Source organism: Pipistrellus hanaki, assembly GCF_964339955.1.
Source record: "Pipistrellus hanaki genome assembly, chromosome: 2".
Taxonomy (NCBI): Eukaryota; Metazoa; Chordata; class Mammalia; order Chiroptera; family Vespertilionidae; genus Pipistrellus; species Pipistrellus hanaki.
Genome location: NC_140504.1, coordinates 166,202,672 through 166,225,989, shown reverse-complemented (window position 1 = coordinate 166,225,989; position 23,318 = coordinate 166,202,672). Strand labels below are relative to the sequence as shown.

General features: G+C 49.6%; 2 protein-coding genes across 5 annotated transcripts in view; both read left to right on the top strand.

Annotated features, from left to right (window-relative positions):
• Positions 1-17,576, top strand: part of BEND5 (BEN domain containing 5) — a 49,139-nt gene extending 31,563 nt beyond the window's left edge. For all 4 annotated transcript variants that reach the window (XM_084872916.1, XM_084872917.1, XM_084872919.1 and 1 more), the window contains 3 exons: positions 2,089-2,237; positions 8,536-8,749; positions 17,051-17,576. In XM_084872916.1, coding sequence (XP_084729042.1) covers positions 2,089-2,237; positions 8,536-8,749; positions 17,051-17,208 — 521 coding nt within the window. In that variant the 3' untranslated portion in view covers positions 17,209-17,576. The remainder of the gene's footprint in view (positions 1-2,088; positions 2,238-8,535; positions 8,750-17,050) is intronic.
• The window catches only part of AGBL4 (AGBL carboxypeptidase 4), an 892,605-nt gene that overhangs the window by 720,047 nt on the left and 149,240 nt on the right, over positions 1-23,318 (top strand). The gene's annotated exons all lie outside the window — the stretch shown is intronic.

Below are 23,318 nucleotides of genomic sequence, written 5' to 3'. Positions count from 1 at the left end.
TTCACTCTGAAGTCAGACCAGGGGCCTGGCAGGCAGATGAGGTGGCCTTCAAACCCAGGGCCCCGGACAGCACTGCATATGAGGCGCCTGAGCAGAGGTGTGGGGAAGAGCAAGGCATGAGCACCTGAGGTGCAGAGGAGGCTGGTTCTGGGCCTTAAGGAGGGTCTGGGGTGTGACTTCATTTGGAGGGTAATGGGGAGCCTGAGCAATGGGGGACATAGTCCTGTGGAGACCCCTTTGGCAGCCTTTGGGGCCTGGATGGAGACAATCAGAGTCTGAACTGAACTGGATGCCTTCTCCTGTCCCACACCTTCCTCTCATTGAAGGAGATTGAAACTTAGAGGAAGGATACAGTCTTACCACAGATGACCTTGGGCGCTGGCTGCGTGGACCTCCTCTTGGCCCTTGTCTTCCGCCTGTCACTGAAAGTCAGAGCTGGAGCAAACCTCTGGTGCCCGGCCAGCCATGCCATTTAGGGGAAACGGAAATACTGCTTCCTGCTCTAAGGAAGATCAGGCACTTCTCTGAAGTTTGTTTGCATCTCCGAAAATTTACCCTGAGATCTCACACAGAGGAAAAGCTTTGGCATCTGTTTCTGAAACTTTGGAACTGTTCATTCATTGTTGTCACTCTTTTACTCGTTTAGCTAACATTCCAAGAGCACCTACTTGGTGCCAGGTGCTCGGGACAGAGGCAAGAGTCCGACCGAGGCCCAGCTCTTGCGTAGGTAGCGCACTACTGGGAGATGCTGTCAGAAAAATTAGATGTCATCAGTCCTCCACTCTGCCAGCTTCTGAAGCTGCCAGCCACTCACCTGGGGATGCGCAAGGCAAGCACCACAGAGCCGGGAGGGGACTCTGCACTTCCCCGCCTACAGGAAGAGCCAAGCCTCTCTGCTCCCGGCCATCTTGCTTTCAGCTTAAACTGCAGACTCTGTCATGCAAATGGCAGCTGCCAGCAACTCAGGAATGATATTCTTGTTGTAGGAAGGCCTGTCATGAGGAATTTTCATAATAAAATTACCAGCACCGTCTCTACCACCAGTGAAAGTCTGGAATGTGGCGACTGAACATAGAATCACAACCAGATTGGTGGTCAAGTCTTCAGTATGTAAAGAGCTCTCTACCGGGTTGTCCACATGGTTAGGGTCAGAGAAGTGTCCACCAAGAGATCCATCTGTTACTACAGTTATATGCACAGCCAGGGGGACCTGCTGTGGCAACAGCTAAATCTGATCCCAGTCAACTCCTGAAATGGCTGTCTGGGGTTGAATTTCCAGGTCGCTCCACTCTCCATTGGCCCTCGGAGTTGCTCTCCTGCAAGTGAACCAGGTCATTCAGCCTTATTCACTCATTTTTATCCCGCCCCTCTGCCCTTTGGTAATCAAGACACAATAGGTGATTTAAAAAGCAGTCCATCATTTTTACAAGCTAATGGAGTAAAGCATATCCCCCATAGAAACCACCACCATTTAACTAGCTTTCTTTCCCTGTTAATCTGCACATAATTTGTGTTGATTGCATTAAAATAAAAATCAGGGTAGCTGCTGGATCAGGCAGTCAGGGGCCTAATCTGTGTTGTGTTTTAATTTCTTGGTTGAGATGCTCCTGTTTAGATACTAGGTCTTGGGGAGGGGGAGGACTTTGCATTTCTGCTTTTCCCTTAACCTCTGTTCGTCTGATGCGGTCCGTTCCACTGTAGGCTGGAGAAATGGGGGTTTGGGCAAATACACAGTCTTCCTATTGCAGTAGATGCACCCCTCTCCACCCAGTCTTAGCAGGACTCTTTCCTGTGCAGGAAACGGAGTCCCCTGCCTGCCCATTAGACAGAGACACCAGGAGGAGTGCTTCTCATTCATACGTAGAGTCTAGTCCATCCTCCTCTTTCAGTTTTCTAACTTTTTGCTTGTGACATTTATGCCTCACGTTAGTTTCAAGCCTGGGTTTAAGTGTAGTCCGATGGACAAAAATAAGCCATATATATAGAGTTATATGTTGTGCCACTATGTACTGATAGATGCATAGTTAAAGATATTTGCATTTTATTTTCCTTGGAGTTCTAGACAGATCTCTTTTCTTAACTGCCTAGGTCCTGCCATTGACTTGGAAAAAGTAAAGTCAGAATGTCTCGAGCCCGAGCCGGAGTTACGGAGCACTTTCAGTGAGGAAGCAAATACGTCGTCCTATTACCCCGCTCCTGCACCTGTCATGGACAAGTATATCCTAGACAATGGCAAGGTAGTGTGCCAAGCTCAATACCGCTTCCCTGCGAGTGTCTGTCAGTCAGAGTCGAGATGGAGCGGGTGCGGGGCTTCCCGGCCTGTCCCTAAGGGATGCTTTCCGGAATCGGTGTGTTATCACCAGTGGACCTTTCCTGGGACTTTTTTCTTTTCCTCATCATTTGGTTTGGTTTGGTTTGTTGTTGTTTTTTAAATATTGAGCCAAAACAGCTAACACTAACCTGACATTTTAAAATAGCTTATTCGTGAGAAAGATTTTTTTAAAAGATAGTTTGAAAACTGCCCTGCCCTTCCACGAAACCAGATGCCTAAATTTCTCAGGTGAACAAGAAGTGAACTGATTGAGCTAGATCATGAGTCAATATGTATCCACTGACCTGGGTGTCAGGGACCCAGAGGTGACTGAGACTTGATTCTCGTCCCTGCGCTGCTTTCTGAGCATTGAGTGTGGTCAGCCCACAAATGACTCCTCAGCTTTTCTTTTAGACCCTCGTGGGGAGGGGCGGGGGGATCATGAAAGAAAATCTAAACACCGTTAGCAACTAAAGCAATGGAATGGCCTTTGGAAGCCGTTCCGTCCGTCACAGGGAGATATGGCAGCAGGCAGGGAGAAAGCTGGTCTAACTCCCAGGTGAACTCACCTTGGAAGAGGAATAGTGGAGCCCCTTACCCAGGCACCGGCCCAATGCCTCCATTCCAGTGCCGTCTTCTCTGCCACCACCGCGTGGGTTGCAGACATCCCCTCCCTTCTTCCCAGAGAAGCATCTGTGTCCCTTTTCCTTGCCTCAGGCTTCAAAGGTCTCTGTTTACCCAGCTCTGTTCCCCGTGAGCTGATGAGAAAGAAAAGGTTGCATTTGGGTTTATCCAGAGGTATTCCTGCAGCTGGCCAGACTGAGCCAAGGCAAATACAGTCAAGCTGAGGAAAGAAAGCTATGGTCTTGAGAGCTCTCTTGGATGTGGTGCCATCCCACTGGGCGCTTCCTCCCCGCGGAAGCAGAGTTGATGGGCCAGCCCATCGGCCCATTCTGCATCTCCTTGTTCCAGCCAACAGCAGGGGCGAGGTGGCAGCAGGAAGGCCGAAGCCTGACTTGTAAGCCCAGCTCGCTCTCTGCCCTACCTGTGACCCAGGCAGGTCCTTCCCTCTCTAGGCCTTAGCTTCCATGTCTGGGAAGGTGGATGTGGTCCATACTCCCTGGGACTTTGGTGACTCAGACAGTATCTCTGAGCTTGGTGAGCCCTTCCCAATTGAAGTAAAGTATTAAAGGACTGTTCTTTCTTCTCTGACTTCCTTTCAGTCATGATCACATTGTGGAATGACTAGGGACTTTTTCTTAAAGCAGCTTCCAAGAGAGACCCTGTGTGTCTTGCTTTGAAAGCTGATGGACAGTTTCTGAGGGTGACAGGGCTTCGTTTGCAAAGTTATCACTTTTCCTCCAAAAAATGGGTCTCTTAAATCTCTCTTAATTTTTTTCATACGTGACTTGCACAACATTTCTTGAAAATGCCGATTTTGTTTTTTCTTCGGTTGGTGCCAACATGTTACTAACCTGGCTTTTGTTTGCAACTAGTCTGTGGTCAGGCAGAGAGCTGGATGAAGGGAGAGAAAGAAGCGACATATTGGAAACGTGTGGCAGCTCCCCAGAGTGGCACCCGCATCCCAGAAGTGGCCCTCATTGTTCTTGGCTGGGCTGTCATTTCTGATCCTTCCTTCTTTCCCCTGCCGAACAAAGGCCTTCATCTCTGCAAAGCCTAGAGCCGTGGTCGGCAAACTGCAGCTCGTGAGCCACATGTGGCTCGTTGGCCCCTTGAGTGTGGCTCTTCTACAAAATATCTCAGCCTGGGCTCTCTTGGATGTGGTGCCATCCCACTGGGCGCTTCCTCCCCGCGGAAGCAGAGTTGATGGGCCAGCCCATCGGCCCATTCTGCATCTCCTTGTTCCAGCCAACAGCAGGGGCAAGGTGGCAGCAGGAAGGCCGGAGCCTGACTTGTAAGCCCAGCTCGCTCTCTGCCCTACCTGTGACCCAGGCAGGTCCTTCCCTCTCTAGGCCTCAGCTTCCATGTCTGGGAAGGTGGATGTGGTCCATACTCCCTGGGACTTTGAAGAAGTGGGGTTAGAAGAAGTTTAAGTTTAAAAATTTGGCTCAAACGAAATTTTAATCGTTGTACTGCTGATATTTGGCTCTGTTGACTAATGAGTTTGCTGACCACTGGCCTAGAGCATTAAAATAGAATCTGTTTCCCAATAGGAAACTATTGTTGTCCTACAATACAGTCCACAAAGACATTCTTTTATCAAGCACCATCCTATCAGATGTCATGTTTTTAATAGCCTCCCTTGACCACTAGCGAACTGTGGCGTATGTGAATGGTGCTTCCACAAGAGTTACTGTCTGATTTCGATAAAGTGCATTGCTTTTTTTTTTGTTTATCTAAGTATTTTATTTAAAAAACTCATCGAATCATAAAGCAACAAAGACCATTCACATTTAAACAGTCTAATGTATACATGATACTCACGGGGACATACACCAAGAAACCTCTCTACAGTAGTACAATATGTTAGAGGCACGAAGGCAGGTCTCCTGGTTCCAGGCCAGTGCTCCTTCCAGCCTATTCTGCCGCATCCCTGAAAGTGGGGCAGTGGTCGGCAAACTCATTAGTCAACAGAGCCAAATATCAACAGTACGACTATTGGAATTTCTTTTGAGAACCAAATTTTTTAAACTGAAACTTCTTCAAAATAGACTCGCCCGTGGTATTTTGTGGAAGAGCCACACTCAAGGGGCCAAAGAGCTGCATGTGGCTCTCGAGCCGCAATTTGCCCACCACAGCTCTAGGTGACCTCGAGCTTCACTGACCTCAGAGCCCTTGTTCCAGATGCCCAGCACAGATACCTGTGATGGTCTTACTTGTATGAGTGAATGTCACAGGAAAGATTTCCTTCTCCAAAACACAGCAACTCATCAGAACTGAAAGCCAGCGCCCTGAAAACGTATTAAACATGCCGTCATGTTCTTACTTTGTGTTCGGGCTAGTCCTGATCACTTTGCAGGGGACGGAGATGCAGAGCCTAGGCGCCCGCCCCCCCCCCCCCCCCCCCCCCAAGATATCACTGTGAAGGGCTGATTCAGGTGCTGAGGGCTCTCTCTAGGCTAGAAATCCAGAGGGAGTAGAACCTGGCTCTGGGGTAGAACTTAGCCCCAGAGTAGTTAGAAGTGTTTTCTGTATTTGGACTGAGGCTTGAAAGATTAGCAGATTTAAGAAGACAATCCCTTCATTCATTCCTGGACAGGGGAAAGGTATGAGTTGAGACATGGGTGGGGAAAGAAGGTAAAGGAAGTAAGTTACTGGCTGTGTGCTGTCCTGAAAGTTGTGTGTGTGTTTTTTACGCATTTAATTCTCAAAACACCCTGCGAACTAGGGGTGGTCTGCCTGTTGTACAGCTGAGAAACGGGAGGCTCGCAGAGGTCAAGTGATTTGCCCAGAATACTCAGCTGTTAGGTAGAAGAGCCAGGCTCCAGGCCCATGTTCTTGGGGTGCACAATGGCAGCAGGAGGAAAGGAAGTGCTCGGGAGGTTCCTAGAGTGATGGCCAGAGCAGGGAGACGCTAGGAAACAGGGTCCTAGAGGCCTTCAGAGCCGGCAGAGGAGGTCAGATTGGATGGGACAACGAACGGGGGGCTATCCGTGGCTCCAGGGGCTTGACATGAACCACGTCTTTCACAGACTTTGAGAGAGACTGCGGAGTTCATCTAGTCAAAGAAGGAAAGCCGTTTAGGGAAGTCAGTCTGGCAGGTTACAGGGTGGGTGGAGGCAGCAGGGACTGGAGGCCGGCGGGCCAGCCTGCAGCTTTTCCCGGGTTCCCTCTGTGCAGTGGGGCCGCCAGGGACAGACCGGCAGATGCGGAGGAAGGACGGCTAAGTGAACGTTGGTGGACCTGCTGCTTCCACCGTGACACTGGCTGCAGCAGGAAGGTGGCTTCGGGGCCATACAGATTTGGGTTTGAATAATATTCTACATATTATCGATAACATGTCTTCGGGAAAAGCAATTTAGTCCCTTGCGTCTCTCTTCATGTCTGTGAAATGGGAATAATTTCTACCTGTTCTCATCCCTTAAGGTCAGTGTGAGGCTAAATAAATTGAAGGTACAATACCTGGTTCATTATAGGTACTCAAAAATATCTGTGCCCCCTTCTGTGGTAGAACTTTGGCTAAAATGACTGTCATCTCTCTTTTAACAATAAGCAGGGCCCGGGATAGAAAAGAGCAGAGACCTGACAAAACTGAAGTGATCTTCCGTCTCTGTGGTTTTCCAATCCTGAATCTGTCCAGATTCCTTGTTTTTCCCCAATCTCCGGGAGCTTGCGTGGGTAGCTCCGGAGTGTCATCCGGGAGGTGACTGGGGTCCAGCAGAGAGCAGCAGGGTACGTGTCCTCAGTATGCCTGCCCTGGCACAGATGGCCTGCCTGCAATGCAGACTGCAGAGAACAGTTCAGACTTGACCTTGGACTAATGTTGCCCAGCCAGCCCCAGGCAGCACACGCACTCCAGGCTCGCTTACCTCCTGGAGCCCCGTGAACAGATGGGCAGCACTGAAGTTTGCGGCCCAGGGAGGCAGGTGGATCTGGTTATCTGAAGTCATGCCCGCAGAGATCTGGAGGATCTTTCTGAGCAAAAGGCAGTGACGTCAGCTGTGGCAGGTGGATTATTTGCTTACTGACAGCCATGGGTGGGTTGTGTTGCTTTTTCTCAGTGGCGGTAAAACCTCGGTAATTGGTGGTGGAGGAGTGCTGTTGGCTGACCCGTCTGCCGCTGTGCAGTGCTTACCTTCCTTTCCAAGCCAAGCCTCAGCAGAAAGACCTTTAGTCATCTTTGACCAGTGGGTGTACTTCTACCGAGACATCGCCTGACCATGCCGTGGTGGCGACCTGCAGGTCTTTCCGGAGTCAGGGACCTTTGGCAGAGCCTTTTCATTCCCCTTAGAAAGCCTGGCTTATTGGCGGCTGTCTCCCTCCCTCCCCACAGAGGCCTCTTCACCCTCCACAGACTCAGCAGAAACACGACATAAATGGCCACGCTGGAGTCAAACTCTATTTTTTGATGGTTAATGTTAACAAATGTTTTCTGAGTTGTTAAAAGAGCCAGGAAGGAGAAAAAGTTTACAAGCTTGCAGCTTACTGACAGTGCTGGAACTCTCTGAGCGCTCCTGTACCTGGAGCGTGCAATTGCGTTCTGTGCTCTGTGCCATCAGAATCGGACTCCGGGGTGGTGTCCAATGTAAAATCCTAGGTGTGCTGAGCCAGAGGAGCGTAAAGATAAATACAGCCCTAGCAGGTTTGGCTCAGGGGATAGAGCATCGGCCTGTGGACTGCAGGGTCCCAGGCTTGATTCGGGTCAAGGGCACATGCCCAAGTTGCAGGCTTGATCCCCAGGAGGAAGCCAATCAATAATTCTCTCTTATCATTGATGTTTCTATCTCTCTCCCTGTCACTTTCTTTCTGAAATCATTAAAATTTAAATATATATATATATTTAAAAAAAAAAAAAAAAAAGATGAATCCAACTCTTCCGGTTTGAGTTCAGGGAAACTGGAGCCAGAGACGGGGAAGGACCTACACAGACACACTGTCTGATCAGTGGCAGAGCCTGGGTGCTGCCCCCACCCAGCTGTACACTGGGGTCACCTGGGGAGCCATCAGCCATCCTGGTACCTAGGCCCCTCCCAGATGATATAACTCAGAATCCCTGAATGTGGTGCCTTTACATTGGCCTTTTATTTTTTTTTTAGCTCTCCAGGTGGCCCAGGTGCGACCATGCAGAGAGCCTCTGTGCTAGGAGGATGTGCATCCCGGGGTGTTTACCTTAGAAGGAGAGGGTCTCTCTAACGTGTCACAGAGAAAGGGCTTGCCCAGGTGTGGGCCTGAAGCCCTGTCAGGCTCTGCTCGGCCTGTGCTCAGTGATCTGGTTGAGAACTCCAGGTCTGCACCTGCCTCGTTGACAGGCTTCGGGCCCATTGCTTCCCCTTCCTTAGCCTGGTTTTTCCATCTGCAATGAAAATAGTAGCCCAGCACTTCCTCCCAGGGGGGCCAAGAAGAACTGAGATAGTGGCCGTGAAGTGCAGGAGTAAGGTCTGGTATCCCGGGAGCGAGGACCACATTTCCCTTAAAGAAAGCTAAGGTAGCATTTACAGAACGAGCCCCTTAGCGTTGTGCAGGAATGTCTTTTCAAGGACAAGGAAGCTTCCAGCTGCCATGCTGTCCGACTGAGCAGGTGCTTGCGTTCCTGTCCCTTCCAGGTCCATCTGGGAAGTGGGATCTGGGTTGACGAGGAGAAATGGCACCAGCTACAAGTAACCCAGGGAGACTCCAAGTACACGAAGAACTTGGCAGTCATGATTTGGGGAACAGATGTTCTGAAGAACAGAAGCGTCACAGGAGTTGCCACAAAAAAAAAGAAAGATGCCGTCCCTAAGCCGCCCCTCTCGCCTCACAAACTAAGCATCGTCCGAGGTAGGTCACTGCAAAGGAATGCTGGGGAGCTGGGGGGGCGGGAAGGGGGGTGGCACTGTCCTGTCCTCTACTATGGTGAGCCAAGCACAGCTCAGCTCAGCACACCCCGAGGCTCCCATGCCAGGCCAGGCTGGGCTCCGGGACTCAGGAGCAGACATGCATCTGGTCCCAGAAGAGCTCCATTAGCTGCAAATGGGCCCATGGACACGGAGCAGTGTATGGGCAGGCATGGAGAGGGGCAGGCCATGTGTCAGGGAGTTCGTTCTTGGGCGGAGGAGTCATGGCCGGAAGTCAGGGAAGGATTTCTGGGGGAGGGTCACTGCATTGGGCCCTGAAGGGTCCATGAGACATGGAAATGCAAATGTGTAGAGAGAGATACTTCTGGAAGCAGAAGCATCTGGAACAAAGGCAGGGAGATGGAACGGGAGCGCTGCTGTGTGCAGAGCGGAAGTCAAGGCTGGGCACACTCTGTGCAGCCCTGCATTGTGCCCAGAGCAGTTAATGGCGTGCAGGCCTGTAAGGGGCACTGGTTCCAGCTTCTTTTTTGGTGTTTGGGGAGGATTGGGGCCAGCAAAGAGACAGGGTGTCATTGGTATCCCTAAAAATACAGCTATACCCTGGATGCTCTGATTTCCCTCCTCTCTCCTCCTATCCTCCCTCCCTTCCCCCATCTTCCTTCTTTCCTCTTCTCTCCTGCCCTCTCTCTATCCCGTCACTAAGCTCTTATTTCCGGCCAGCCCTGTGCTGGGCATTGAGGACACAAGGAGGGATAGCACAGTCTCATCTGTAAGGACTCACAGTCTTTCAGGGAAGAGGAACATAAGAACGGCCAGTTACTGCGCAGATAACACAACTCACAGAGGCCAGCGAGTCTCCCAGCAGGGAGTGCGGGCGGCAGAGTACTCTAGTGGTTGCTAACTATCTGAGCACCTACTGTTTCAGGTTCTGGGGGTTTCTTAACAGTTCTGTTTTTAAAAATTCTTTTACGGGCACTAACTCATTTAATCCTAACACTCCTACTGCGGGCTCCTCTCATTACCCGTTTCACAGCTGAGGACGCCGAGGTGCAGCTGCTAAATAACTTGTCCCGATCACAGAGCTGGCCGGGTGGGGCCAGGAGTCCAGGCGGGAGGCTGGCTCAGAAGCTGTGTTTCTAACCCCTGGTCTGCACGTGGCCGGAGCCGGGCACGTGTAAGAAAGTAGTGCCCAATCAACCCCACATACACACTGAGCAGGCCCCGTGGCAGGTCGGGGCGCTGGCAGCTGTGTCTGTGAACAGTCAAGGTCATTTCAGGTGGGAAGGAGAGGGCTGTGCGGCTGGTGGTGGGAGGCCTGTTTGAGGAGGTGAATGTGAGCTGGGAACAGGATGTGCAAGGGGCAGCCCAGGGTGCTGAACTGGCAGAATAAAGAGCAGGTACAAGGGCCAGCATGCTGAAGGGGTGAAGAAGTCCTGGCAGCCCTGGAATCGTGAATGAGGGGAGAGGGAGGTCAGGAAGGTGGGCCAGAGCCAGTCTTGAGGCTGTGAAGGCCGAGGTGAGCAGGCTGGATTTATCCACTTAACAGGAGGAAGGCAGTGAGGGCCTCACATGTGAACAGTCCTCTTAACTGTCCTAAACAGCCAGTTACTGCGCAGATAACACAGCTCACAGAGGCCAGGGGAGTGCAGGTGGCAGAATGCTCTAGTGGTTGCTAACAATGGGACATCGTTTAGGAGGCTGGTGTAGTGGTCTCGGGAGAGGTGATGATAGCATGGAGTCAGGTTAGCACTGAGAGAAGAATGACCAGATTTGGGTGTATTTTGGAGGTCAGGAGGCAGGACACAGACATGGTGATCAGCCTGAGGTCACAGCCATAAGGTTTCAATGCCTGGATTCTAACCCACTCCCCTTAGGCCCTGGCCTGGGGCTTGCACTGTATAGCACGCTGCCCGCCTTGCCTGGCTGACTCAGGATTAATTTATTTAGGCAGCCACTTCTATTCAATCAGAGGTAACCTTCAGTCGGCCCGCTGTCTGAAATGGTGGAGCTTAATTTGAGCGGTCACCCTAGATAGAGGCCTCATCTCTCACCACTTCCCCTTTCCTTCCAGGGGAGGCAGCCCTGGCCCACCTGATAGGTGGCAGAATTCTATTTCCATTATTCATGTTGGAATGCGACTCTCAGCAGGTCCCAGGTGCCCTCATGACTAGCCACCCCACTATCGCTGCGGGGTATGAAGTCTCCTGCTGTGTATCTGCCTCAGGCACTAGTCTGACTATACCAGCTTCATCTCCAGGTCCTCATGTCTAGCACAGGGCCTGCACACAGTAGGAGCACAGGAAAGGAGGGCTGACCAAGGAAACCTTACGACCTGATCTCCATGTCTGTTTCCTCAGCTGAAAACCTGCCTCTTAGGACAGTTAAGAGGACTGTCTAGGATAAGGTGACCAGACATTCCGCTTTTGGTGGGACAGTCCCGATTTTTGGAAAGAATGCAGACAAGCTAGGGAACAGCGGGAGAACGGGAAGGGAATATACGGTTTTCGGCAGCCATGTAGCTATTTAGCCAGGATGTGAGTTTTATATTATTTTTGCTAATTTTATAATGTTAAACTTTAATAATAATCATTGCTGAGAACTGATTATCGAGAACTGCTTATCAAAGTTCACATTGTTGATCAGTTGTTAGAATTCACTCAAATGAGAAACATGCCAAAGAATAAAATAATACTATACATAATTTTTATTTATTTATTATACATATTTGTAAATTGTACTTATGTTGAAATTTTAAAAAATATATTATGATACTATTTTTGCGTTCTGTGAAAATTTTTGTTGCTCCAAAATTTTTAATCAAGAACCCCCCCCCCCCCTCCACCCCTCCCGCCCCCCATTCTCGGTCAATGGTGTCCCGCTTTACCAATGTTAAAATCTGGTTACATTAGTCTAGGATTAAGTTTGGAAATAGTTATGTTTGAGGTGTGAGAAGTTATCAGCCTTTGCTGACAAGTGAGCTGCCTCTGTGTGGAAGTTCATGGTTGTTCAGTGCTTTTCAGCTGTGAGGCCTCCCCCGTTGGCTCCCTGTGCAATGTGGTGGGAAATAGGAACTGGGGGCAGGGGTCAGAAGCCTGGTGTTGAGTCCCAGCTCTGCTTTGGCTTAGCTTGGAGCTCACCCTGGTTCGTAGCGTTTCCTTTTGCTTCCCCAAGCCTAGTGCAGCGTGGGTACCAAGTAGATGGCTGGTGTCTGCATCTGTAAAGCCAGGATCACATCCTTATCTGCCTCCCCATGGGCCGAATAGACATCTTCACTGTGCTTTAAACCCATTCAGGTGATAGGTCTATGCCACACGGGCAGGCTTACCTGGAGCCCCCATTCTCCTGCCTCTTGTCTGGAAAGAAGAGTTTCCTTCTCTCACTTGGGGCTGGGCATTCTTTTCATCTGTACCCTAGCCCACCTGCCTTCCTGAGTACCTGTTCCTCCAATTACATTCTTGTTCTACTGGTTCCTTCCCCGCATGATTTAAATATACTTTGATCACTCATTTACAAAACAAACATAACACTCCCCAGAGGCCACCGCCATCACCAGGCTGCCACCACATCTCTTCCTTTTCACATGAAGGTTTCTTGCAAGAGTAACCCACACTCACTGCCTATGTTCACTCCACTCACTGCCTAGCAACTCCCCTGCCATGGGGCCTCCACCCCCAGCCCTCTACTTCATCTGCCCTTGCCAACTCTCCCAATGACTTCTGCTTACTAAGCCCGGCCACATCTTTCACCTCCTCCCAGCACTGCTGGACATGACCACGCCTCCTTTACTGAGAACCCCGGCCTGCACAGTCTGGTCCCCTCCTGCCTGTCTGCTTCTCATCCACCAGTGGGCTCCTCCTCCACTGCCCTCTCCTCTGTCTCCAGCCCTCTCCTCACTCAGTCCACAAAGCTTTCCTCAGCCCAGCTCATGGGCCATTGTTACCACTGCCCTCACTGAGCCCATGGTCCTGGGCTCCTTATTCTGGCTGATGCCTGCTGACCCCTGCAACCTCATCTCTCACCACTTCCCCTTTCCTCCTATGCACGAACCACGCAGGCCTTCTCCCATTGCCTTCCCGATCCCACTGCCAGCAGTGCCTTCTCCCATCTGCTTGTCCTGCCTCCCCATTGTCCTTCGGGGAGCCCTTCCCCAGCTGCCCGGTCCAGTGCAGCCTTTCCTTGCTATCTTATCACCCTAAAATGTCTGCATAGCATTTCCTACTGGTTTATTTACTTAAAATTGTCCTTCTCCTCCACACCCATTAAAACATAAGCTTTATGGCAGAGTATTGAGGGCTAGCATCTATCAAATGTTCAATAACCATTTGTTGAGTCAATGAAGGATGACTCCTACATCTGTATTTAATCTCAGTCCATACTTCTAAGTTCCCACCCAGGTGCCCACTGGCTGTCTCCTCATGGGTGTCCCATGGCCTTGGCAAAGCTGCCCACTCACTGGTCTCTCCTCCGGCTTTCTCCAAAGCCTCTGCCCTCTGTGTCTCCCTTCTTGGTGAATGGCTCCACCAACCAGGGATCCTGAGATGCCTCATCCTTGATGCCTCACTCCCTTTCTGTTCTTCCCCCAGTACCTCTTACCCTGTCCTCTCCATCCACAGCCCCCTCATTGTCCAGGTCACACCACTTCTCCCTGCACTACTCCAGCAGCTTCCAGACCCTTCTCTCCATTGTGTAACTGTATGATCTTTAGAAACAAAAATATGATCTTGTTACCATCACCTGTGATAGCCATTAATAAAGGGTAAGCTGCTTAATGTGTCATACAAGCACCATTATAATGTGGCCGCTGGCTGTAGCTGCAGCCTTATTTCTCAGCAGTATTCCCTCGAACTCTTAAGTTCTTGTCATATGAACTATTGCATTCCCTGAACAAGCCTATTCTCTCTCACGTTAGGGAATGTGGATGCTTTCCCAGGGCCTAGGTCACAGGTCATGCTCCCCACACTACGTCCATGTGGCTCTGCCCGGCTCTCTGCTACTCACCACCCAGGTCTGCTTGAGAGAACCTTCCTTCAGAAAGCCTCTTAGTCCCGAGTGCCCTGTGCCTACCTCTCTGCTCTTCTGTCCGTGGCTTTGCCTCCTGGGAGCCTGGCCCAGCAACCCCTTTGAGTCGAGAAGTGCTTGCCTGGCACTCAGTGAAAGGAAATTGACTCCCTCAAGGCCTTCACTGGCCAGACCAGAGCCGAGCAGACCGAGATGGCAGGGGTGCCTTGCCCCAGTACCTATCTTACTGAAGACATTGCTGACTGACTGATTTCCTGCAGCCAGACAGGTCTGAGGGCTCTCTCCCATCCCACCACACACTCACCATTTGGGGCCTGATTGTTTGAGCTCTCCCAGACTGCATTTGACTGGCTTTCCCCACGCAAGCTGTCTGCTGGATTGAGATTGTATTTGCTTTGTATGATTTTATCACATTCAGCCATGTGTGCAGTATAAACATGACAAAAGCTTTGACGCTCACAGGGTTGGTGAGAATCATCTCTTCTCTGATCTTAGAATCATTTCTTCCTGGATAGCAGGGGGTGGCATGGACGCTTACCCTGCTTTAGAAAGATGAAAGCTGGAGGGTAGGACAAGCTCCGGAATGACAGTGCAACCTTATTGAGGTCAAGTGACCTTCTGCAGAGTGGCAGAGTTTTCCCAAGCAGCCCAGCCCTAAGTTCTGGTTAATTTTTATAACTTTCTTAATAGGACACATTAGCACCATTATAAACCTCGTTAATTAAGCAATAATCTCGCAGGCTCCCTCGCAGAGGGAGATGCTCCTGGCAACCGCATATGATTAATATCTGGAGCCTCAGGAAAGCCTTTCCTCACCCCAAGGGGCCATTCAGCACTCTCACCCCGGCACACGATGATGATGATGATTGGAATTCTGCAGAGGCCCCTCTGAAGTCTCCCTCCGCCTGCACCCCTTTTCCTGCATCGTCTGCAGCTCACCTTGGGGGCTCTGAGGGCCCTCACACCTGCTCTCCTTCCTCTGCTCCTCTCTCCTCTGCCTCTTTACCACCTCCGGACCTTCTGGAGGAATGTCCCTGGGTTATCTGATCTGACATGCTGCTCTCCTAGGTAGTGAAATGGACCAGAGAGGTTCCCACCAGAGGGTGCACAGCAGCTAGGCTGAGAGCCAAACAGCTGGACTTCAGAACTGTCCTCAGCGCAGGTGTCTCCCTCATTTGCTTCAGGTGCGAGCAGTCACTGCTTCCTTCTTGCCCGGGCCTGGACAGGGGATGCCACGTGCTCTGTTCTGTAGGAGGACAGTGTGGTTGCAGTCTTATTACTGTGATCAGTGCTTGGGCAGAGAAAGACCCAGGTGAGGGTGGGAGCACAGAGGTTGCAGGCGGAGTGGAGTCTCCTAACTCACACTGGTAGGTTCCAAGAAGGCTGAATTGGGAAGAATGTGTGGGATTTAGGCAGGAGGAGGCCTGGATCGGGGTAATCTTGGAAGAGAAGAATGAAGACACTGGTTTGTGGGACTGGAGTGAAGAGGCACTTCAGGTGGATAATAGCAGAGGTTGGAAGGGGGACAGACAGGGCCCCTACCTTCTTGTCTCAGTCCCAATAGAAAGACCAAGCCAAGAGGAAGTGGAGATTATTCAGGTGTAGTAGAGGTCCATGAAAAGTATTTAAAGTCTGCCTATGCAAAGCCCTAGGTGGGATGGGAGGGGGGGTGCCCCAGAGACAGGGCGCCCACAGCATGTGCACCTGCAGCAGGATGGCACCAGAAGGCAGGCTGGCCGCATGCCTGGAAAGACTGGGGGCGTTGAGAGGGGGCAGCAGTGGATTCTGCCCATCCTTCCTGCCTTCCTCCAGGCCTCAGGCCCCTGGCCTGTACGTGCAGGGTTAGCACAGGGAAGCCTCTGTGATCCCTCCCAGCCTTGACATTCTGCACCTCTGAGGATAACCTGTACACAGATCTTGTGTGTTCTCCATGGCCATTTCTTAAGATCGGGTGGCAATTCCTGGTTTGTAAGTAAGAAAGCTTAGACTCAAGGAAATTAAAAGTCTAGCCCATGCTGACTACCTAGTGGTATATTCCCCGCCCTCTTATGTCCAGAATTTTTATGTCCCCTCCGGTTTTGCTGGAGAAACGTTAATTCATTAATTTAACAGATATGTACCTAACCTTGCCTGTTCTGAGCACAATGCTAGGTGCTGGGAATGAACAGTTATAAATACATAAAATAATTGTAACAGCCCCATATTGGTATAGTATTCTTTACAGTTTGAAGAAGGTTTGCAAAAAGTTTATCTCAGATGCCTCAAGGCAGCCTTAAAAAGACACCCTTGGTTTGTTGTCCTTGTTTGCGAGAGAAGGATCTGGTTAATGACTGGCACCAGGTCCCCAGGCTGGACGTCAGGCCCTTTCTTCAGCTCAGCAAATGGCAGCCTCAGAAAGTGGCTGTGCTCAGCCTCATTGTCAGTCACACAGTGAGACACCACTTCCCACCCGCCCTGTTATCAAAACCTGACAACTGACCACGTCCAGCGGAAAGCGTGGGCCACCAGTCCCCGCACACACTGCTGGGAGTGCCCGTCAGCTGGACCGCTTGGGAACACAGTTGGGCATCGCCTAGTGAAGCTGACTGTGCACACACCCTGACACGGCAGCCCCTCTCCCGGGCCGCCCTGGAGGACCTCCAGCACAGGTGCCCCAAGACAGCGCCCGGTGTTGGCAATTGCAAAACCCTGGAAACCACCCAGGTACCCACTGGCTGTGGACTGCAGCGCAGGCTGTGACATAGTCACACAGTAGGGCACCACTCTCCAAGGGAAATGGATGACCAGCAACTTACACTTGAACACGGGTCAATTTCAAATCTTTAATGTTGAGGGGAAAAGGAAGTCAGATTCTAGAGAGTATGGGCACACTTATAATAAGAAAAGAAAAAGAAAAAAAAAACCTGGGGAAAGGAACCAATACCTCATTTAAGGATGTGTGCATTTGTGTTAACACTACAAGAAAAAGAAAAGCAGAAGACTGGTTACCTCTTGTGAGGACAGGAGAGGGTAGGGAGGGGGAGGGCACTGGGGGCTTCGGAGGGAGCTGGGGCGCAGCCACACAGGTGTTTTATCATTATGCTTAAAGAATACATTTACTGTATATGGGTTTTGTCTGAAAATCTGAAGATATTGCTATGCCAGGTAAGTGAGTTGGTATTTGGGAAATGTCAGAATCACATCTCCCCTCCCCCCTCCCCCCTCCAAAGATTTGCCTCGAGTTCACCATTAATCCTCGGCCTTCCTGTTTCTTTCCCCTGTCCAGAGTGTTTATACGACAGAATAGCACAAGAGACTGTGGACGAAACAGAAATTGCACAGAGACTCTCCAAAGTCAACAAGTACATCTGTGAGAAGATCATGGATATCAATAAATCCTGTAAAAACGAAGAGCGAAGGGAAGCAAAATACAATTTGCAATAAACTTTGGATTTTTTCATAAAGCCTTCTCGTTTTCCTTGTGCGGCGTGTGATTTGCGGGCCAAGGCGCCGTCCGGATCAGACCCGCAGCGCCGGTGGCGCGTGGCAGGGAGCCAGTGGGGTTCCGGGGTCGCGGCTTGTGCTGAACTTGGACCTCCCACTTCAAAGAAGGCAGATGGATGTGCTGAGCCTCGGGCTTGCCCGGCCCCGGTGTTGTTCCGGGGATGGGAAAACGTCCTTTCGGCGGGGGATGGAGTGTCTCTGACCTGCCTGTCACTTGACCCAGAATTCAAACTGATATTTTTACCATTCAAGGACTTTTATCTCTGTTTCTCTATTTTGTTCTATAATAAAGCTCATGAATTCTTTGATGTAGATCATCATTATCCTCACTTATTTAAGGATATTAAATGTACAGTGGAGGCGACTAGTGTTTGAGGGAGGAACACTGGGGCCGAGGGAGGGAGAGTTCGTAAGGGATGTGCTGCTGACTGCAGCTGTGAAGGGCTGTCTCCAGAGCAGATTGCTCCCTCCTGCTTCAAAGGACAGATCTAGGACCAGTCGCCTTTCTCGCTCAAGGTGACCAGAGATTCGGCTCCCGGATAATTTGAGCCGAGTGGGGGCAGTGATGTTAGATGTGGCCCAGGGTTGCCATGGGGAAGTCGGGGGCAGGTCACCTGCTCTCAGTTTGTTTCTCTTATCTTGTATCTCAAGCGATCTTTCATGTTACATAGTTTTTATCTCATTCAGCAGCTGAGTCTCCAAGGTGCCTGGTGCGCAATCTGACAAACCACCTTTGATCTTCCTGCTGATTTGCACTTTCCTCTCTGTGATGCCTTGTGAAGTCCGCTTGGTACATTGGGAATGGCGAGCACCTGGGGTCCAAACCGCGCCCCCCTGTGCTCTGGTTTTAACCTCACCTCTTCTGTTTCCTAAGGAGATGATATCTACCTTGCAGAGTTGCCATAAGGAATATATATATTAGTATATATATTAGTGTGTGTGTGTGTGTGTGTGTGTGTGTATGTGTGTGTATATATATATATATATATATATATATATATATATATATATATATACAGGGCTCCTAATATATATATTCCTTATGGCACATCTGTGCGCCAGTAGCTCACTGCCACCCTCCAGAAGCTCTCTGCCCGCTATCCCGCCCTCCTGTAGCTCCCTCCACCTCTACCACTCCCCCCATAGCTTGCTGTCCTGCCCCCTCCTGTAGCTCTCCACTGCCTGCTTGTAGCTCACTGCCTCACCCTCCTGCTGATCAGTGATCTGGTTGTTATGTGGTCAGTCATTATGCTTCACAGTGTAATGACCATTTGCATATTACATCTTTAATATATATATAATAAATGTTGGCATCATTATTTTTTCTTAATTTTTGGTTATTGGCTTTTAGGCATTGGTTGAAAACGTTGGCCTCTTATTTGTCTAATGGATTATCCACTACTAGAACATAAAACCACTGGTCTGTAAGCAAAAGCTCAGGGTCCTTTACTTGAGGATATTCAGTGTAAGAGGAGGTGACCCTCTGAGGGCGTAAGAAGGGAGGTGGCTGCCTCTGAGGAATTTTATTCTAGTAAGTAAAATAATCCTTTATAACGTGAACTACTATATGCTCGCTAATAGGATATAGAGGTGAATTTTCTTTACTGGTATTTTCCTAGCTCTCCCCAAACTAGCAATGTAATCTTGGACCAATCACTTAACTTCTCAGAGTGCTTATCAGTATAATGAGGAAAATAATGCCTATGGCACAGGCTATATGGATAATTAATAGTAATAATGGCAGCAACAATGGATACTAAATATGTGCCAGAACTTTCCTAAACGTCTACTGTAGGATCCTCATTGCATGAGGTCAGTAAGGTTAGGGGCAGTCGTGTTCAATAAACTCTTGCTATCAGATGTGCTCATTTTAGTGGCATGGGGTGGCTTGGGCATGTGTCATACGGGATGCATGAGAGACTGGAAGAGGATGCGTCGTCCTGGAGCTCATCCCTCCCCGCTAAGCAAGGCAAAGGCACAAGCGCCAGACAGCTGTGCACTTCTCTGCAGAGACCGATACAGTGGAAGCCTCTCCATAGGTGCTTTTAGACAGGTGGAGAAATAGCGTGGAGATCTATGTTTAGAAACTGCTACGACAGAGGTGAGAGTGCTCTGTGTGATGTATGATGCACATACTAGGGAGAGAGCAGGGTTGTGAAAGATGTTGGGAACTGAGTTCGAATCCTGACTTTACCACTTCTGGGAGATTGCCTGATCTCTCCGGGGCTTGTTTCTTCTAAAGTGGAAATAATGATCCCTAAGACAGAGCTGTCATGGGGAGGGATCCAGGTGGCACCTGGAGAAAGGGCTCTGTGAGTCTCTACAGGCCACACGCATGCTAGTGACCCTTAGCTTGTCAGGCGGGATGAAATCAGAAGTGGGTGTGGCAAGGAAGCACCTGAGAGCCAATTTTGATGGGAGCAGGGGACGCTGGACACGCTGGTTACTGAGAGGTTTCTGAGCATCCGCTGTGTACCTGAGCATCCACTGTTACTGCTAGATGAGGGCAAGGCCATGTTCTTACACCCACACAAATGAGGAAATGGGCAGAGTTAGGAGGGGAGCTGGGTCAGATCCAAGTCTGTGCAATGTCTGCCCTTTTCACTCTTCCTCGAAAGGTGAGTGGGCATTATGGTCTGCGCTGAGAATCTAGCTGTGTCATCTCAGGCATGTTCAGGAGAGGCCTGGCCTAAGCAACCAGTCAATGGAAATCATTCCCATTAATGGAAGCCATTTGGAGGGACTGGGAATAGCACTAATTAGGAGGGTTCACAGTTTATTACATTCGCAAAACTCAAGTGGTTTTTGTGTTAGACGAGGATTTCCTAAACTTTCCCAATCTTAAGGATTTGCTGAGGTGATTAAAACACAGATTCCTGGGCTCTGGTTTGGTGGGAGAGGGAGCCGGGCAGCTGTATTTCAGCACCAGGGCTGCTGTTGAGCAAGACTAGTGTCACAGAAATCCTGCTTTAAGAACCAACAGGAGTGATTCCGAAGTGAGACAGCGTGCTCCCTCTAACGTGCCTGAAGACACCTGAAATTGAGAATAAATTCTCCCAAGAGCTGAGGATCTGCCTGAACCTTGCTGAGAGCCCTCCTTCATGCCCACTGCATGCTGTTCAGTTGGCCACAATGCGGAAGGTGGCTTCCAGCCTGGGCACCCATGATCTCTCACTTTCATCCTTTCTCTCCATCCCTTTCTTTCGGTGCCAGTAAGCTGTGGGGGACAGGAGGTCACTACTGAGCCGGCAGGGCCTGAACCAATGAGGCCAGGCACTGTCTTCAGAAGCCCTGGGGGTAAGTCCCCTGTCGCAGATGAAACATGAGGATGTGGCTTATTTGTATTTTCTGGCTGAGGAAAGTGTGTTAGTGACTGCTATGTGCCAAAGGGTTTCTTGGGTCCATTTCTAAATCATGCCATTTTTGTAATTACAAAGGAAAACCACTTTATAGAAATTTGGGGGAAGTAGGGGAAACATCCCAGCTTGCATTGCTGCAAGCGTTGTGCTGTGGCTCTTCCGGTCTTCCCAAGGCGCGAATGTGTATTGTATGCGCCTGTGATCATAGCGTACAGCGGGCTTGTGTCCTTTCCTTTCCGCTTAACACTCTTTCCTGTTGCTCTGGGAAATTACTGCCAACAGTTCCAACATTCACTCAGTGGACAGACATCGAGCTACAGCCATCAAACATCTGGCCAGCTGTGTGGCTGACCCTCGGGGCTGCCCGTTCATAAGAGGCCGTGCTGCACACTTCGGTCCAGCACGCCTGGTAGAGCGAGCTTGGTTTCGGAGGTCATTGCATGGGAGTCCAATTCCCAACTCCAGCACCTTCTACCCGCCTTAGAGTGACTCACTTTATCTTTCTGAACACCATCTTCTTCATCTGCAAAACGGAGAAAATAATGTTCAATTATGGAGGACTGAGACTAATTAAAGTGCCGCCGCGAGAGTGTGTAAATGGCCAGCAACCTACATCTCCCCTCCCCTCTTTTCCCCTTCCCCCCGCTCCATTCCACTCCCCTCCCACCCTCCCCTCCCCTCCCTTTCCCTCTATGCCCATTCAATCTTCACCTGAGTGTACTCCTATCTTGTGTCTGACCTGTTTTGACCTTGGCTTTCATACCTGCCTTTGGCTGTCCAGACACCTTATGCTCACCAATAGTGCCCAGTACTCACAGGCCTTTTCCTGTGCACACGGGCCTCAGCCCCACCTCTGCCACCCAGCTGGCCCATTTGCCTTCCTGGAATTTTTAGGTTGTTGATGAATAGTTTTGTTTTCAGTATATATATATATATATATATATATATATATATATACACACACACACACACACACACACACACACACACACACATATATATATATATATATATATATATATATATATATATATATATATATATATATATCACTTTCTTAGGGTTGATTTTCCTGGATCAAAAGGAGTGACATTTTTATATTCTTTGATGCACATAATGGGTGTGACCATTGTTTACATTATTTTGCCAACTTAGGTGAAACCAGTGCCACATTATGTTTTCTTTGATTACTTCCAAGACTACACGTCTCTCCAGAGTTTGGTTTATTGGAAGCAAAAATTAATAGCTTAACCTACAAGCATCTCCAGTAGAATCCATTTCATTTTCTGTGTTTAGTTTTGTCTGGGTCAACGTGTTTACTCTGGGCATATAATTTTCACTTTGATGTCGGCAAATAGACATACCAGCAGATACTGTTATCATGTCTTTTGAAGGGATTGGTCAGTTTCTGCCAAGCAGTTTCAGAGACTCATGGAAGCTAAGGGTCAAGAGTGAACTTATAGCCGAAACCGGTTTGGCTCAGTGGTAGAGCATCGGTCTGCGGACTGAAAGGTCCCGGGTTCGATTCCGGTCAAGGGCATGTACGTTGGCTGCGGGCACATCCCCGGGATGTGCAGGAGGCAGCTGGTCAATGTTTCTCTTTCATCGACGTTTCTGGCTCTCTATCTCTCTCCCTTCCTCTCTGTAAAAAATCAATAAAATATATTAAAAAAAAAAAAGAGTGAACTTATGGGTCTTGTGCCCAGATCTCTCTCCATTGGTTTCCACACCATGCTTGCCTACCTCCAAGAGTGGGAATTCATCCTCCTACCAGAGAGTCTACGCGGACACTGCCATTACTAAGATGCTCTCTCCTGGAGCACCCTGAGACCTCTCAGATCATTCAGGTCTCTCCACTGAAGCCACACAGAGCCCTTGGGAGAGTTGAAGGTGGTAGTCATGTCTTTGCTTCGACTAATAAGTAGGTCAAGTTCTGTTTTATCATTTTTCACACAAGGGACACTGCGCAGGAAACAGTGGAGACCCTAGATTGATTGATTTAGAGAGAGAAATATTTGTTGCTCTACTACTTATTTATGCATTCACTGGTTGCTTCTTGTATGTGGCTGGACTGAAATCAAACCCACAACCTTGGCATATCGGGACGACATTCTACCCAACTGCCCAGCCAGGACCAGAGACTCTGGACTCAGAAAGCTGTGTGTTTAAATGCTGACTGCCACTTATTAATATATGATCTTGAACAAATTCTTAACCTCTCAGCTTTAGTTTTTCATTTAAAAATGAGAATATGATACCCCCCTCGCCAGGTTGCATCAGGACTATAGAGTAGGATGTGAGTAGAGCGCCGGGGCATTCAGCGTCTTCATTCTTCGACCCTGAGAACTCTGACCAGATGGTTGCTCTTTCATAAATGGGTCCCTGTGTGGTGGGGCTCAGGACTGGACACGCCTCCAGGAAGGGCCTGGCCAGCACTAATGAGGGCAAGTTGTTACCTCTTACTCCTGGACTGCACATGGCCTAGCTTTGCATGAGCTTTTGTAGTGGTAGAATGATCTCATGTCGAGTTCATGGTCACCAAAGCCCACCGTCCTATGAGCTAGTAGTTTGTGCTCCCTCTTCTTGGCTCACAGGACTTGTCCCTTTCATTCACTGCATTTTAAGAGAAAGAGCATAGATTTTGAAACAAGAGAAATTCACATCAAATTCACATCCTGAATTCACTGAGTA